Source organism: Mirounga angustirostris, unplaced genomic scaffold (assembly GCF_029215605.1).
Source record: "Mirounga angustirostris isolate CCGP_5_RB_7025 unplaced genomic scaffold, mMirAng1.0.hap1 SCAF_7, whole genome shotgun sequence".
NCBI classification, from domain to species: Eukaryota; Metazoa; Chordata; class Mammalia; order Carnivora; family Phocidae; genus Mirounga; species Mirounga angustirostris.
In genome coordinates, this window is record NW_026991715.1 from 142,704,227 (window position 1) to 142,722,548 (window position 18,322).

An 18,322-nucleotide genomic window follows, 5' to 3' on the forward strand; every position below is an offset into this window, starting at 1 on the left:
AATACTGAGTGTGGTATTCAGGGACGTTAATTCTTCACTCTTTACTGACGTGATCACGCACTGATTTGAAAATAATCACGCACGTTTTCTGATATGAAAATAATTCTTGGAACCAAGGCCTCCTTGACTGTGTGATTGATATACATGAGGTGGAATGGAAAATTAGATGTAAAAAAACCCAATTTAAAAGCCACAACTAAAAAGGCAAATTTAAATGTACAAAGTCAGGCTAACTGGAGACAGGACAGCGATATGTATCAGGCTTCAAGGCTTCACAGACACTGACCTGTGCCAACATCTCATTTCCCCTCGCTCACATACTAGAACGAGAAATGCTAGCACCTGCTGAACAGGCATGGGGGCGGGGGGGGAATGAACGAGCACAGGGGGTTCATGCCGAAAAAGGCGCAAGAGCTGGAAAGTAGACAGCTGACCACCACCATTACCTTAAGTCATCTGGCCCTGGAAAACAGGAAGCTTTGTAAGACACTTTAACCCACAGAAACCTGTTTGCTGAGTTTCCTGAGTGAGCAAGACCATCCTTCATCCAGAAAAGGTAACGTGAAAAATGACTCTTTGTCTTTGATGGAGGGATACCAATGCAAAGAGCTAAGGAATGACAGCCAGTTAGCCAGCTGACTGGGCTTCTCGCCAGAAGGAAGAACAACTAGAATAAACCTCCAGCCTCAAGTCCAAATCAAAACTATGTCATGACCTTCAATAGTACTGTACTGATCAGTACTGTAAAATTTACATTAAAAGCACTTTTCAGTGTACCACTATTTTAATAAACACTCTTGTTACATTTCTACCCAAATTTTGTATTAAAAAAAAAAAATCTGTCTTTGCTTAGAACTGAGGCTTTCTGGGGCGCCTGGGTGGCTCAGTCGTTAAGTGTCTGCCTTCGGCTCAGGTCATGATCCCAGGGTCCTGGGATCGAGCCCCGCGTCAGGCTCCCTGCTCTGCGGGAGGCCTGCTTCTCCCTCTCCCACTCCCCCTGCTTGTGTTCCCTCTCTCACTGTGTCTCTCTCTGTCAAATAAATAAATAAAAATCTTTAAAAAAAAAAAAAAAAAGAACTGAGGCTTTCTGGGGCGCCTGGGTGGGTCAGTCGGTTAAGCATCTGACTCTTGATCTCAGGTCAGGGTCTTGATCTCAGGGTCCTGAGTTCAGGCCCCACACTGGGCTCCATGCCAGGCATGGAGCCTACTGAAAAAAAATGGAAAAGAAAAAGAACTGAGGCTCTCTAGCGTGGGCAATTCTGTTTTTCTGATTAACTAAAATTATCAAAGACTACATTCCACTTTGTGGTTTTATGAAAGCACTTAAAAAACTTGTCAAAAATTACAAAAAACCACAGCCACTAAGGAAAATTGAAAACAAAGATTAGCAAAAGGAAGAAACAAACACCAGGTGTGCTCCATCACCCAGGCTGCTGGTGGGGGCAGGGGCCTTGTCTCCCTGTTCATTCCTGTGCTGAAGCACCTGTCCTGGGCTGGATCACAGTGGGTGATCGACAAAGATGGGTGACATCTGTGAAGAGCATGCAGTCCTTTTATGTGCCTGTGGCCACAATGCAGCTAATTCCGTAGGGTTAAAGATGAGTGTGTGTTGGGGGGGGTGGGAAATGTTTTGAGCAGGAATCCCCCCTCTTCTTCATTGACCCCCCCCATTCAGTATGGGGTAGTTTACTGTCGAGCCCCCACAATGCTTACGTCCAGGCACTAACACTGAGCAATTTATTCTTAGGGCAGCTTCTAGCTCCTAACAAACACAGCTCCAAATCCACTGCAGTCAAGAGCGGGCAAATAGGAGGACAGAGAGGCCGACACAGAGAGTGATCGGCAACAGCTAGCAGTGAATATCAACAGTCCAGGAATGAGGGAGAAGGCAGCACTTTTAACGATGAAGACATAGCAATAGCTATTCATTAAGTGCTCAGTACATGCTAGGCACTGTTCTCAGCACATTACACATTTTCAATATTCACAGCCCCATGAGCTGAGTAGTTAAGTATTGTCCCCAGTTACAGATGAGGAGACTGAGGCACAGACAGGTGAGCTAACTGCCCAAGGCTGCTAAGGAGCAGAGCCCAGAGGTCTGGCTGGCGAGCACTTCCTTGTTCCTAAGCATCTGCTATGTGATGTAACCACTCTGTCACACTCTGAGCAAGTCTGGGGTATTCTGTCTGGGGAGACTAAAACTCTGTCCTGGAGAAAGGCTTCTGAATTAAAGCACTCGCTGTCATGCCCACACAGGGGCACACCTACGTGAGGTCCTAGGAGACTGAGAGCTCTGGCAAGGCCAACAGCTTGAGCTCCTCCTAAGAGCCAAGGCACCCTCTTGCTTCCAGCACTTTCGGCCAGCAGGAGAGCTCGGAAGGCAAGCTGCGGAGCTCAGAACCAGGGTTCATGTGGCTCCTGGCAGGGCTGCTCTGTGCCAGGTGCGCAAGGGGGGCTGGAAGGAAGCAGGTGGTATTTCCTAAGTAGGCTCAACACAGGTTTCCGCTCTCAAAACGTGAATTTGGCCCCATTTTAAAATGTGTACACTACAATTTACATAAATCCAAGTTCCTGTCGTTAGAATGTCACTTCATAGAGAAAGTTGGTTGACTTTTTAACTGCATAAAATCGCCTATCCCCAATATAGTGCTATATAGACTTCATTAAGAGTAACTGAAACCACTTCCTCTTTTAAATATGTGGATTCATATATTCACATTTTAAGCTTAGGGCAGTTCATGCCAAGTATCAGTCTCAGTTGAATTTCTCATTCAGTAAAAATAAGAACTGCTTTACCTTCGATGTAAAAGAAAGCTCACACTGGCCCCCGAAGGCTTGGGTCAGCTTGCCCACAGGCCCCCTCATCTTGCTTTGGCAATTCATCTTGACCCCAAGATGCTTTGTTCTAGAGTAGCCTATATTTGATTCCTGTATTTTCTATTTTCTTTATAAGTTTTTGTTATGTAAAATGAACCATAGACTAATAAGGCAAACAGAAGGGAAAAGGTTAAAAATGCTTCTTTAATACACTAAAATATTTAGCTCCATATCCAGCACTAATGTGAAATAATAAGGTCTAGACTCTAGCAGGTAATTAAATCCACATTTTGTTCCTGGCTTTAGCTTTCCGCTGCTGGGTGGCCCTGTGAGGGTCATCAGACCTCCCTCATCTCCTCAGTGTCCTGAAGGCTGGCTCAGCATTCTCCTCCCTACCTCAGGGAGACAAGCTCAGGACAAATGAGATAAGAATTTGGCAACAATTTGATTTCTTTGGAATCCAAATTATATTTTCATAAGATCATTTTATCAGCGTTAAGTACCATGAATATGGGCAAGAATCGCTGCTAAACTTACTTTTGGAACAAGGAGATGGCATATTTTAAACCTGATGTTTTCAAAGAAAGAAATGTGCTCATGAGGCATGTGGTTTGTATCTGTGACATGCCTATTCAGCTCTGCAAACAGTGCTCCCTGGAAAGAGGGCGTCTCCAGCAGCCCCTCCTCAACAGACTCTTCCAGAAACATCCTATGTGCCTCATCGAGAATTACTACAGCACTGGGCAGATAACTTTTCCTTACGAATTCTCCAAGAGGCCGAGTCAAAAACATCCCCCCACCCAGTTTCTGAAATGAAACCAAAGTCCTTGATAACAACTAACTCATAACCAGGCATCATATATTAAGTCCAACAGGCAGAATATGGTTAAGTAATTTCCCTCACCAGATCTATCTGCCTGTGTCATCAGAGGCTGCTTAAACCTGAAATATGCGGGGTGGAAAGAACCCTGAGACAAGAAAAGTTACTGCCATCAGAGAGAAGGGGGTTTTCTGGCTAAGCCTAGTTCAGTCAAACAGTGCGTTTTACAAGCTAACTCGAAAAAGGATGCAGTTGCCTAATTTTCAAAATGTATTTTCCTGACTCGTCTACAACCCTGAAATATCTACTAGAAGTATAAAACGGGGAGAAAGCAACAGGAGAACCCTCCGGAAGCAGAGAACACAGACATACTGGCATTCATGTGGTAGCAAACACATCCTTTCTCTCACATAAGGCCAAATGGGAATGTCCTCTCCAAACTCCAGATTTTATCATCATGAAATACCACATGCTATTTATTCTCATCCTAAATACAGACCCCAAGAACTGAAGAAGGTAACTAGCTGCAGTTCTACGGTCTTAGGAAGACAGTTCATCCCTTTTTGGTACTTTTGAGCTTATCAAGCACCTATGATCTCAGTGAGGGATCTTTAAGGAAATACATGCCAGGTCCACTTAAAAAACGAGTTCTGGAGTGTCATTACTTCCAGATGGCTAGGAATCACGGGAACGTCAGGCTGGGAGCTGCCGGCGAGAGAGCCTCTGTACAGCGCGGGTGGAGGGGCTGTATCTGCAGAAGTGGTCCTCAGGGAGTTCTGAGCTACACACCGAAGTTTAGAGATCATGCACTAGATGAGGGAAGCAGAAAATGGTGAATTACCTCCACAGGTAGAAGATTCAGTAGATAGTTCTTTAAAAAGCCTAACACCCTGGTAGACTCGCAGGGTAAGATGGTTAATTCCTGCAAACCTATACTTTTCTGGTAGTGATTCGTTCCTCCTCTCTCACTGGGGACAAACAGAATTTGCTATCATACTAGCTTTAGGATAATGCCTCATTTTTCTATAGGACTCGTGCAGGCCTGCGTCCAAGTTCACATAAGCCTATCCTACTACAACAGATCCGAAGCACAACTAGTTACACTCTTCCTAACTCCAGGATAGAGTCTTATTTCTGTGAACTGCAGTCAGCCACACCTCAGGGGATGAGGGCTCGGACAGAGTACGAGTGCAGAAATATTCCACGGGCCAGAAAGCACAGCACGCAGCGGACCAACTCCATCTGAGTGGGAAAAGGAGTCAGAGCCCCTTACCAGACACAGGGGGCATTTCCAAACCACCACTGACACCCACCCATTTACACATATACCACCTGAAAAAACAGTCACCCTTTCTTTTTGGACCAACCTCCAGGAAAGTCTTAACACACGTTTCAAAAGGCAAAACATACCTTTCAAAAGGCAAAACCTTTTACAGGTATTTATCTGTTTGGCAATTTCATTCGAATACCTTATTTCTAGAAAGTAAACTTTAAAACTCATTTCTAGAGTAAGCCCAGACCAGATCCATGAAGAGTGTATCCGGAAGAACGTGCACTTGTTAGCCTGATGGGCCGATCGATGGTCAGAGTGGGGATGCTCACCGGCGAGTCTGTGAGGGGTGAAGGAAGGTGGCCGCTCCCCTCAACCTGAGCTACTGTTATTTCCTTCAGGTGGGAGTCTTGCGTAAACGGACTGCTTAGAGAACTCAGGCACCTCGATTTTTTTTAAAGAAAATAGTCTAACGAAATGTTTCCAAGTTCAAACTTTATTTTCTCAACTAAATGGCTATGGGGCGGGACGGCAGCAGACACAGCTATAGCATACCAGATGCCTGACGTCTCATCTCTCTTCTTCCTCATTACTACCACTGGCAAGACATATTTGCCACTGGGCTCTGAACAAAATAAAATGAGACACTGTTTTTCTTCTCCATCCTATTACTCTGACCATTCTAAGTTCTAGGACTCACAATTCAGTGAACTCAAAAAATTGAATAGAAAAAAACAAATGACTCAAACCCGGAGGATTTTGAAAAAGAAATCGTTGTAGGGGAGCAATACTTTTAAACGCACTCACTTCTCTCTTGGAAACTGCATTACACGCCATGAATCCTCTGCAAAATCGCGTGAGAAAAAGCCCCCCATCTGGGCCACTGGGACTTGCCATCGGAAACAGTCCCTGATACTGGACCCTCTCCTAGGTCAGCAGTCGCTTCCAAAGGACGGTGAAGTCAGGACACTTCCTGGCTACAAACGAGGGGCTGTGCAAACACCGGGCAAAGAACAGACTCCCGCGTCCCCCCATCGGGACGAATGTCTCACATAAGGAAGTACAGCCTACATCACACAGTAGGAAACGCAGGAATTCTGAACTGCTGGCACATTAAGTAAAACCCCTATTTACTATCAAATAACCTTTTTGGAGAACTTGGTCTAGCAGTTTAGAAACAGGACACGTGCTCACCTCAGCGGGAACGGAAGACTTATTTAGCTGACGTGAACGTCCCCCCACTGGCTTTTACAGATGACTCTGGTGATCTGTGCCTCACCTTAGCCTGGATTCCAAATTCTCCCGTCGATTTCTTTTGTTGGTTTTGGGATTCCATCAGGACAGATCATGAGATACTCTACCCCTCGGCTGTTTTCTGATAGCGTTTCCTGCGTCCTGCCACACCTACGTTCTGAGGCGGAGCCGCAGGGCCCACCTGAGGATGCCGGCGCCCCTGCCGAATCACAGCAGCTCCACTTTTCTCATCGGGGCTCCGTGAAGCATTTAACCTAAAATGACTGGTTCTTCTGCTTCATGTAAAATTACAAAGCTTAAACACCTGCCCTAGAACACCCTGAGAGAAAACCTGTAATGACACTGGGAAGGGCAGGCAATTTTTCCTGAATCCTCAGACTTTACCCCTGACACCCCCACCTTTTTGTCCTTGCTCTGCTTCTGGCACCACTCAGCACATAGCGACTGTTTGGAAATGTTGGTGACAAACTGTCATTTATAGATAGAAACAGGCTGCTTCTTATCGGATCCAAGACTAGCTATTACCACCCCCCCGCCCCGCCAAAGAAAGTGCTGGTTACAGCTCACCTTATCACTGTCCAGTGTGTTCTGAGACGTCCGTGAGGCGATGGAAATTGTGTCCGGCTGGCTGCTCCCATCGCCCTGGCTATCCAGGTCCTCTCCATCCCTGAAGAAGCAAACAAACTGTTCATTCCTGACCCTGCCGGATTTCTCAAGACGAGTGGAGAGCCCCTGTCGGCCGCTGGAGGCCGATTTGTTCAAAGAGGCGCAAATCCGTCTGCGTGACGCTGCCCAACCAGCATGGCGTGAGCGGGGACAGGAGGCCACTCTTGGCTACGCGGTGGCTGCCTGTTGCACGCCGGGCGGCGTGTCCAACGTGTGTCCTCCGTGTACGCGCACAGTGGGAAGACACAGTTGTGGTAATTTCCAGCTCAGAAACAAGAAACATGAACGTCTAAGATATGATACAGCTTGTCCCGGTCCCACGCACGACCTATATATGTGTCCAGACTCACACTTGCAATGAGAAAGGGCAACAGAAAGGGATGTGCATACTTCATTTACTTTAAGCCGAAGGAGGTTCCCGTCTTAACAAAGCAATTTCACTGCTAAGAATGATGTTATTTATAAACTGTATTAAAAAAATAGTCCTCAAAATATTTAAGAAAAATGATCTTTGAAAAACAGTAAGTTAACAGTGCCTTGTTCCCTCCCTACTAAATAAACAAACCTCCTCCCAAATCCCCAGCACTTACCTCCTTCCCTTCTGCCTCGTGGCCGGCGCCGTCTTGGGGATGTGAATGGGCTCCTTCAGGGCTCCCTTCAGGTGAATAGTCCTTTCCTGTATTACTTCACGGATGTGCTTTATCCAGTCCTGCTTGTTTTCTATACTGGAAGCCTTAATGAGGCGTGAGAGTCAGTCAGGATACAGAAGCAGCCCTTTCCAGAACCCACACTAACCATACTCAGGTCTCCCACATTCCTTGTTTCCCATTTTCAAAATAACTTTACAGCAACCACATCCCATGTTTAATTTGCCATTTTGAATATTTTTCAGTCAAAACCATTTTTATTTTATAGCATATATGTTACTCCAGATCTCTGAATATTTTAATAATCAATCATTCCCCAGCCCCCAAACCTTTTAAGCAGCTCTGGGTAAATGTGACAGTGCAGCCAATCCCAAGCCCAAGTGTCTCTGAAGCTATTTCGGCAAAGACCAGTGGTCAGCGGTTCCCAGCCACCTGCGCTTGTGCCCACATCTTGCTGCCTCATCCGCTGCACTCTGGAAACTACGGCTGCAGATGCCACCGTGCCCCCACCTGCCCCTGTGTTCACTCCCACAGCACTCCATGGAGTCAGGGCCCCCTTATCCTTGTGTCAGAAATGTGCCCGAGGCCACCCGGCGGGCACGGGAAGCAGCTGGAATTCTCAGGCTGGCACCGGACGGACACCATCCACGTGGAAGACAGAGCCCGTCCTCCCAAGCTCTGCTTTCCCCTACCTCTGGTTATACCCGTAGCATAAACCGGTTAACCTACTGCCCATTACAGACAGTGGGTTTACCTCAACTTCATTACAACTTTCGAGAAATATTTTCTGAAAATGATACACAGTAGATATTTAATAAGCATTTGTTGAATGAACACATAAGGCAGCACTCTTTCCAGATTTTTTTCCTTTCACTTGGCCTCAGAGGAGGTTTCTTCTTTCTTTTTGCATGTTCTAGGCCTTAGTAACAGTTTTTAATTTCCTTGTGGAAAACATCAACCTCCTATGACATAAGCATAATTCCCTGTAAATGACTGAAACAGTCGTCAGAGGGATTACAGCTGAGATCCTGACCGAGAGTGAGCATTTTCTCATGGTGCACCTTGTCTTCCAAAACAGAAAGTCAAGGCCCATGTTGGGAAAGGAAATGAAAATTGAGAATCTTTTTCCTACGTAAAATGTTTTAACTGGAGGATGTATCTTTAAAGTCACGTAGGACTAGGAACAGGGAACTAAATGAAGGATAAAAGGAGCCTCTTGTCCCCAAACCTGAGACCGGGACAGCAGTAACCCAAGTTCTTCTGGGGCCAGAGGCAGGGATCAGGGACTAGGGGAGTCCGTGCAGGAAACAGAGGTGTCTCACAATGCAAAACTTTGAAAACTGCAGATCTATTGGCATTTAAATGCCTGATACAAACGTTCAGGTTAAACCAAGAGAAGCATCTGAGAAAGAACATTTGGCAGAGTTTAGAAGACAACTGAGGGAAACTGTTACTATGGTTCAGAATAAATGCAATTCTCATGATTTAATAGAGTGAAGTGATCATTGCATTTATGGAGAGGAATTCTCCTGACCTTAAGGAAATTGAACAAGGAAAACAGGTGCCAATTTTTCACAAACAGTAAGAGAAACGTAAGCTACCTAAATACTGAATAAAAGGTCCCACTTGTCTAAGAGATGGGAATAGTTTGTTTCGGACTCTTGGTAGTCTCTGTCTGTTTAAGGAAGGATTTAGAAATCAAGCTCTCCCTTCCAGAGGACAACATAAAAAAGACCACAGCTTTGTTTTATAACTACCAGGCCATCAGTATCATTGTCATTACCACCAGTACCTCATCCTCTGCCATCATCAGCTCCACCAGCACCGCTTTCTCCCCTGCCACCATCATCTCCATCTCAACCACCTCCACCTCCATCTCAGCCACCTCCACCAACACCTCAACCACCTCCATCAACTCAACCACCTCCACCACCACCTCAACCACCTCCACCATCACCTGAAGCACCTCCACCATCATCTCAACCACCCTCATCATCATCTCAACCACCATCACCTCCATCTCAACCACCATCACCTCCATCTCAACCACCACCACCTCCATCTCAACCACCCTGATCATCATCTCAACCACCTCCACCTCTATCCCAACCACCTCCATCATCATCTCCATCCCAACCACCTCCACCATCACCTCAACCACATCTTCATCATCTCAACCACCTCCACCTCCATCTCCATTTCAACCACCTCCACCTCAACCACCTCTACCTCCATCTCAACCACCTCCACCACCATCTCAACCACCTCCACCTCCATCTCAACCACCTCCATCTCAACCACCTCCATCATCTCAACCACCTCCACACCTCCATCTCAACCACCTCCACCATCACTTCTACCATCTCCATTTCAACCACCTCCACCATCACCTCAACCACCTCCATCATCATCTCAACCACCTCCATCATCATCTCAACCACCTCCACCTCCATCTTAACCACCTCCACCTCAACCACTTCCACCTCCATCATCATCTCAACCACCTCCACACCTCCATCTCAACCACCTCCACCATCACCTCAACCACCTCCATTTCAACCACCTCCACCATCACCTCAACCACCTGCATCATCATCTCAACCACCATCACCTGAAGCACCTCCACCATCATCTCAACCACCACCACCTCCATCTCAACCACCCTGATCATCATCTCAACCACCATCACCTCCATCTCAACCACCACCACCTCCATCTCAACCACCCTGATCATCTCAACCACCTCCACCATCACCTCAACCACCTCCACCATCACCTCAACCACATCATCATCTCAACCACCTCCACCTCCATTTCAACCACCTCCACCTCAACCACCTCTACCTCCATCTCAACCACCTCCACCACCATCTCAACCACCTCCACCTCCATCTCAACCACCTCCATCATCATCTCAACCACCTCCACTTCCATCCGAACCACCTTCCCCCCACCACTAACATCTCCATCTCAACCACCTCTACCACCACCCTCCACCATCATCACCTCCACCAGCAGCACTCTCTCCTCCACCACCACCTCTACTATCACCCCCACCATCATCTCCATCACCACCACCTCAACCATCATCTCCATCTTAGCTGGCATCTCCACGTCCACCCCCAGCTCCATTTCCATCACTACCACCAGCTCCATCATCACCTCCACCTCCACCACCACCACCACCTCTACCACCATCTCCACCTCCATTTCCTCCTCCACTACCCCCATCACCACCACCACCACCTCCTCCATCTCCATCTCCACCACCACAAAGCAATTGCTAAAATGAATGAGGACATCATTTCCTTTAGTTTCTCCTTGGAAGGCAGAGAAATACTACCTGAAATTCCCCTAGAAAGCTTTTATCTGATAAAGCCTATAGGAAGTCTTATTCTTCAAATGCATCATGAGTATATTATTATGTCCTAAATGAAAGTCATCCAAATCTGGCTAAAATATCCGGCACTATTTCTTAGATGCACCCTTTGACATGTCACTGTAGTTAATCTGGATAAATACTTACTATGAGTTGGAAGTTTTATGGTTTTGAGTGTACTTTAAAATTTTATGGCTTAGGAAAGTTCAGTTATCTAATATTTAGCTATCAGTGCAATTTATATTTTATAGGGCTTTATGCCAATACTAACAAGAACACACTGGTTGGTAATCATATATTCATTGCAAAACAATCCATCATTTCCATGGGAATAAAGATCTTAGAAACACAATGGCTTTCACTAAAGTGCAAATTCTTTAAGAGCGAGGTACCGATGAGGAACTCATAGTTGCTGGAAATACTGGTGAGAGATTAAAAGGAATGTACGAAACAGAATCACTGGCATGCAAGTTCATACACCAGAGGCCCATTAAGCTTTTGGCTCATCTCCCAATATTCTACAAATGTTCAGCGACATCTTCCACAAAACATCCTGAAATCATTTATGGCCTTTCCAGGCAGCTAAAAAAGACAGCTCCATCTGTATCTTCTCAAACACAGAAGGAGGGAGTACACAAGACACCCTGAGACCCCTGCGTCTTTCCTAGGAGAGGCTGGTATAATGAAAGCGGAGTTCAAATCAAATATTCAAACATATATTTATTCCTCCCCCACCTCAATACATACATATTATATATATATATATTATATATATAAAATATATATATGTGTGTATACACACACACACACACACACACACATACATATACCCGAAAAGCACCCTTAGTGTTTTTGAACACTTGAAATCCTAACATTATCAACCCCTATAACTGATCATTATCTCCCTTTTTTGTCTGCCCCCTAACCAGAAAGCCAAAGAGCCTGGGACCCTATGAAGACTCTTGGCACGTTCAGCCCTAAAACGGCCCAAGGCCTTCACAAGTTCATCAGGTGTCTATTTGCCATTGGAAACTAGGTGAAGTGTGTGGTGAGAGCTGATCCACATCTCCTTCCTCCTGTACCTCAACTTCCTGCATCTCTGATGGAAGCGACTAATTCTTTCTCAGACGGCAAGAATGGGAGAAGTTTAAAGAGATTTCTCTCCATTTGACCTTTATAGTAGACAAGCAGAAGTTTACCTCAAGGCATTTTACCACTAGAGTACCAAACTGAATTTATTCTACTGTTCTTTTTGTGGTAATCACCAATCCCAAGAGAACACAAAAAGAACAAATAAAATAATATTAAAACCAATATGTTTCTTTTTTCTTTTTTTAAACCAATATGTTTCAACAACAGGAAAAAAAAAAAGCATACACAGCCACGATAAACTTGTCCCACAGCACATTCCCAAGCTTCAAATGAACGTACCTTAAGGACAATTTTATTATCTGAGGTTGGCGTCCTCCCCACCCACAGTGCAAATTTGCAAGGATCTCCTTCAACGTGTTCTGTGACACCCAACTCTGAGGTCTGGATAAAAAGGTAATTACATAATTAGATGACAGTAAGATTCCAGCAAGATACAGAACAAAGACCAAGAAAACAGTTTTTGGTGACTTGTGGTCATGCCAGGTTATAACAACATAGTTTGTTTACATTAATGGGTAATCCTCAGATCTTATTTCAGTAAAAATGAGAAAGTTTTGTTCTTAGGCCACCATGATTGATTGTATCCCTTTTACTTCGTCTATGTACCTCTACTGGAGATCCTGATGAGGGTCAACCAGATCCAGAGGAAGGAAACCAAAATATCTAAAAATCCTGTTATCTGGAAAATCAAGAGTTGACCATTTTCAACTCATAAACAACAAAATGAATCTTAGTTGCAAAGGAGCTGCCACCATGCATTTTCAGCATGAATGAAGTAGCTTTGCAGAAGGCACATAATGTCTTCACAGTTGTTTTTTTCTGATTTGTTCACCAGAGCATTAAATTTCAGTATTTCACCAATAATTTTAAGGGCTAAGACAAAATTTCTCTCTGTGACATGTGCAGTTGTAATGGGAGCACGTGGAAGAGCATAGGTGAAGGTCAATATCTTCAGTCCCTCCCCCACAGTCAAGTTCACCCCTAGTGTGTTCTCCCCCCTCCAGCAAAGGAAGTGATTCATAATCGTGGCCTCTGAGGGAACCTTAACTTTTAAAAGATAAATTAAATGAAGATGTATCAGCTTCTAAAACAGACTAGCTGGGTCTCTGAGGATAGATTAAAGCCAGCTAGTGAAATTACTAGCCAGCAATGCTCCATTTTTTCTTTCCAGTTACAATATGATCTAAAATGAGGTAAGGTGGGCTGTGAGCCAAAAGACAATCTCAAACAGGATATAAGCCAAAGAAAATGGTATGAAAATCATTAGTTTGAACTTGCAAATTCCAGGTTATTATTAAAGATGATTTCTACATTGGTAGTATTTTATTACTTTGGGAACTTGATTAATATATGGATACCATAAAAATACATAATGTAGATGTTGTCCAAATTCCAAATATCTACCAATATTTATAAGCAATCCATCATATCTTGTGTAAAGAAGAAACCAAATTCCATTACATTTTCTGTTCTTTCTCTGTTGGCGATTTTTAATTAGTTTTCCCAATCCTCCCCCTGCCTGTCCCTGCCCAGAGGTTCTGTGTTGACAGCCCCTGAGATACTCCCATAAGGGGAACACAGAAATACAGCACACCCTGAGGAGGACACCTGCCTGAGACTTCTCTGAGAGTCAACATGTGGTTTTATAAAGAGACTCCTTGGACTTGCTTCTTGCGGGGGGGGGGGGGGGGGGGGCGGGGGGGGGGAAGGCATCAGGCATGTTCTTTTGCCAGAAAGTATACTCACAAGTTAAAAAAGAATTCAAATGCAACATAGTATCCACCCAGCACTCAAGGTTAGTGAGTGCTCTTAGTACAGATGGGGGACTGTGGATCTTTAAAACTATTTTTGTTTGTATATATTTTCTCTAATAACCGTATTTTGTTATTGTAAAGAACCACAAATTTACTTATTTTCTACACATTTATCTTTATTGAAAGAAAAATTCACACCTCATCATTAAGAGCCCACAGTGAGCCACCCTGGAAGGCTGCTTAACGTATATTCCAATGTTGGTGAAAGAAAAATTAATTAGAATGATACAAAAACTTAATCTTAGTCTCATATGATCAATTTATTTGTAAAGTTGGTTAGGGCACACAAGAGATAAATTTAAATTCACTTGAAAAGTGTTTCCCCATCCTCAGAGTCTATGGAATTTAGAAAAAGCAGGTTTTCTAAGTCTAGAGAAGCTAAAACCCATGGGCTCCCTCTAGTGGACTCGAGACCGCCAGAGATACTTAACTGTGGAGGATGAAAACCTTTTTGATTCCAGAGCTCCACATTTTAGGACAGTTTGGGAGGTTACACTGAAAGCAATAGTAATTCTTTTCTACCTGCAAGAAGACTGCAAGTGTGTTACCTTTAAATTTACAATTCTGAACGTCTATACTTACAAACAATTTGCTTTTATAAAGGTACTTGCTTCTGCCACTGGAATCTTTCACTTCTTTACTAAATACTAAGGACATTTCAAAAAGGAAGAGATGCCGTTCTCGACCCTTTCGAATTAAGGTTTTTGGGTCCCACACTTGGAAGGATTCCTGCAGGATGAGTTCTCCCTGAGACTCAATATTTTCATCAAACCCTACAACATAAAAACAAGGAGGCACAATCAGTTTGAAAGAAAATAAAACATGATGCACAGGACAACACTGTGACGATTTAAACATTTGTTCATTGCCCATCAATTAAATCTCAGATTAGAGTTTCCTGTCTGGGCCCCTCTCCAGTTCCCCTGCACTGATCCCATCTGACAAAGGAGAATTCTTCCTAAAACGTGACTTTGCACATATTTTCCCTTGTTCAAAAAAAAAGAAAAAAAAATGCAAAAAGCAGCGATTCCTCATGGCTTTAAACTTTCATCTCCTTAGGGTGGCACTCACAGCATTTGAGATTTGATGGAATCCCTACTTCTCCTCGGTCTGCACTCATGGCATTCCATCACACAGACCTCCTCCCCCGTCCAGACTGGTGCATGGACCTCCCCCCAGGCCACTGCCTACTCCCAGCCTGCGTCCTGCCTCTTCAGCCCAGAACACCCCTCCTGGATGTTCCACTGCAGTCCTGGCCTTTCCTCAAGTGTCTGGTCTGGCCTTCCTTGGTGAGGTCTCCTATCTTTGCAAAATTCTTCATGTGAACCAGTCATACTCTGGCCATGGGGTGGCTTTCACTCTGTTCGACTCTTCCCAGAAGTGGCCCATGGCACGGACTTCCAGCGACCAGGCTTCACAAAGCGGTGGGATATCTGGGGCAAGGTCTGCTGGTTCTCTCTCGACTACCTCTCTCCTCCTCTTCTCCAGACAGAAGCTGCCTCTGTGGCCACCCAAGCTCAGGCCATATGGGGGAGTCTTGTGTTCAACTCCTAGTTCCTGCCCTTCCTCATGCTCTTTCCCCACTGTCTTCCTGCTAGATGGAATGCTACCATGGTCTTGACATATCCTGAACCCAGCCAAGCAGACAACATTTAAGCAGTGGAGACAAAGTACAGAGAACAGAGCCTGAGTCCTTGATGATGCCATGAAGGGCTGCCACACCAGCTCAGGGTCTCACATCAGAGAAAGAAAAAGCTATCTCACCTGGCCTCTGATTTTTGGGTCTCTACTGCAAACAGCATCACCTCTGCCCCAACCATTTATACTGCTCAATACTATTGATGATAAGAAAAAGCATTTGGGGCAGGATTACTTCTTGTACATAATTGTGTACCCTGATAATAAGAGTTAAGCTCTGTAACACAGGAAGAGCCTTTTTAAACAGAAGCATCCATGGAAATTTCATTTGCAAGAGAAATTTTTAATTTCGTTTCTCTGACTCTCTTATCACATTACATACCACCATGTTACACACCACCATGTTCAAGGCTCTTGCAAGTGATACAATGGACACAGATACGGGGAAACAACAAGCTTTTTAAAGGATTTTATAATCACAGGGGACTCATCTTGCCTTCCTTGTAACCATCCATCTACCACGGACACCAGATTGCCTAAAGCAAGAGTCACGGGTGTTACTGGGGTTCTGAGTATGGACAGCCTGTTCTCCGGTTAATGGACAAGGGCATGCTCTTAATGAGGTTGAAGCACTTTGTGATCCTTAGGGGAAGCAATGAAACCAGTTCTTTTAAAAAAGAAGGTACTTGGGGAGCTTGGGTGGTGCAGTTGGTTAAGCATCTGACTCTTGATTTTGGCTCAGGTCGTGATCTTGGGGTCGTAAGATCGAAACCCGCATCAGGCTCCACACTCTGAGGGGAATATGTTGGAGGATTCTCTCTCTCCCTCTCCCTTCACCCCTCCTCTGCCTCGTGCCTGCACGCTCACTCTCTTCCTCTCTAAAATAAATAAATAAGTCTTAAAAAAAAAGAGATAAGATATTCGTATCTGAACTCTTAACTCCTAACATAGAGGACGAGGCCAAGAGTTTCAGGGCATGGGAAATCCACCTATAAACAGTGCCAGCACAAAGTGGACAGATGTTTGTTAGGGGACACAAAGAGCCCGTTACCTTCCAGCATGCTGAGGTGCATGGCATCGTTGGCTCGCTTTGGCACACTGAGCATCACCTCGAGGCCATCTTTTATCTCCCCTTTTCCTTCTTCACAGCAAGTGAGTAGCTCCTGTAAGAGACCAATACCATGAACCAGCCAAAGACCAAAAGCTCTGCCAACAAGATCTTTGCAGCAAAGAAGTCTATGAAGAATCCGTGATTTTCAAGGTAACAACAGACTGCGGTCAACTGGGCACCTATTCTCATAGAAAATGAATTACTGCTTCTTTATCCAATGGATGGAAGCATTTGTCCTGCTCAAATCAGGATGCTTCTTCAGATCAGAGGAAACCAGACGCAGTCACAGTTTAAGATGGAATCAGTGCACACGTTAACTGCCGAGCCTCAAAAATGACAAAAAGACTTAATTAGCACAGCAAAGCATAATCAGCTACTGGTTTTATTTGAAGGTCATGACAGCATGCAGCTAGCACCCCCGTGTGATTGTGACCTCTTTGGTGCTGTCGGTGCCATGCCCCCACCTAACCTGAAACTCCCAGGTCATGAGCAGAAGCAGCACCGCTGCACCAGAATGTGCAGTTAAATGCTGTGCCTTTGTGCGCAGGATGGTTCCCAAAGCGCGAATGATCTAATCACACCTCCCTGAGTGTGATTACATTTCGTATCTACTCGGAGGAACATCTGCTAGTAAATGAAGGATAACGAGGACAATAAATGCACGTTCTGGCAGGGTCCAAGGTATTTTCTCACCAGTGTATGAATGGTTATATTCAGCCAGTAATAGTAACCACAGCCTTCTGTGTCCTGGCAGTCCCTAAGAGGGACAGGGCACTGCAGTCAGCTCTGGTCTCATACTGGATAGTTTTAGAGCAACTTGGCACCATACAAGCACTTTCACTCATGACCAGATGGTTTTTACCTATTATTCTAAGCAGCTTAGCAAAAAAGTGCTTAAAAATGCTATGTACAAGAAATTAACCTCACTGGCAGAAAACCTTCCTCGCTGGGGATCTCAACAGAGCTTATTACTATTTTGCTGAAGAACCCCTGGGCAGAATAACGTGTGGTTTATAAATTAAAGCCCCACTTTAATGGTGATTAACTAGATCTGAGGTCACTGAGAAAGAGATCTTTAGTGGAAACACATGCTGAAGACAAAATTCTTAAATCTTGAGGACACCAAGAGGTACACTGCCTTTGCAGAAGTAAAAAGCAGAGGGCTAAATGTGAACATAAACAACTTAACCTCCTGACTTCTATTTCATGTTCACCGTAAGCTCATATTCCTGCAGTGAGGGCCATAAAGCACTTAATAGGATTTTGATACAAAAGTGCAGGAGAGCTTTCCCAACAGCAATGTCCCATAATGGTATAACTTTAACAAAAGCATATGGCCACTTCTGTTTCTAGAGTTTTCTCATTAACAGAAAGATAAAGAGTTTCAGGATTTCATAACTCCATCTCTGAACTTCTTTTCTATCTGAAAATCACATCATTACCTCCTACTGCTGTGCTCAGGCAGCAGTGGGGACAGGGTCAGATTCACAAAATACTGTTCCCAGGATGAGTGGGCAGTTGGTTCATTCTGATGCTTAATAACATCCTCCAGCCAAGGAAACAGCCAGGTAAACATCATTAGGTAGAGACTGTAGATTATTATTCTTGTAGTCAAGAAAATGTGCATTGATTTATATGATGCATTCTGTGACAACGATCACAAATTCTAAGTTTCCTTTACCATTCTACTGTTAAGTCCTTAGATTATTAGAAATGTGGGGGTTTGAGGTGTAACTGACACACACCATTATGTT

The 18,322-nt window shown here is 44.5% G+C and overlaps 1 protein-coding gene across 15 annotated transcripts in view; it reads right to left on the reverse strand.

The window, feature by feature from the left end:
- TRIO (trio Rho guanine nucleotide exchange factor) overlaps nt 1–18,322 on the reverse strand; it is a 341,653-nt gene that overhangs the window by 81,183 nt on the left and 242,148 nt on the right. For 13 of the 15 annotated variants that reach the window (XR_010413353.1, XR_010413354.1, XM_064596845.1 and 10 more), the window contains exons 29-34: nt 16,509–16,620; nt 14,402–14,592; nt 12,285–12,386; nt 7,418–7,560; nt 6,729–6,828; nt 4,303–4,446 (exon numbers count right to left, since the gene is read on the reverse strand). Coding sequence is in view for 13 of the 15 variants with exons in the window: in XM_064596845.1 (XP_064452915.1) it covers nt 4,303–4,446; nt 6,729–6,828; nt 7,418–7,560; nt 12,285–12,386; nt 14,402–14,592; nt 16,509–16,620 (792 nt within the window). In the remaining 2 variants the exon portion in view is untranslated. The remainder of the gene's footprint in view (nt 1–4,302; nt 4,447–6,728; nt 6,829–7,417; nt 7,561–12,284; nt 12,387–14,401; nt 14,593–16,508; nt 16,621–18,322) is intronic. The other 2 variants (XM_045863432.3, XM_064596847.1) reach the window with 1 other exon arrangement.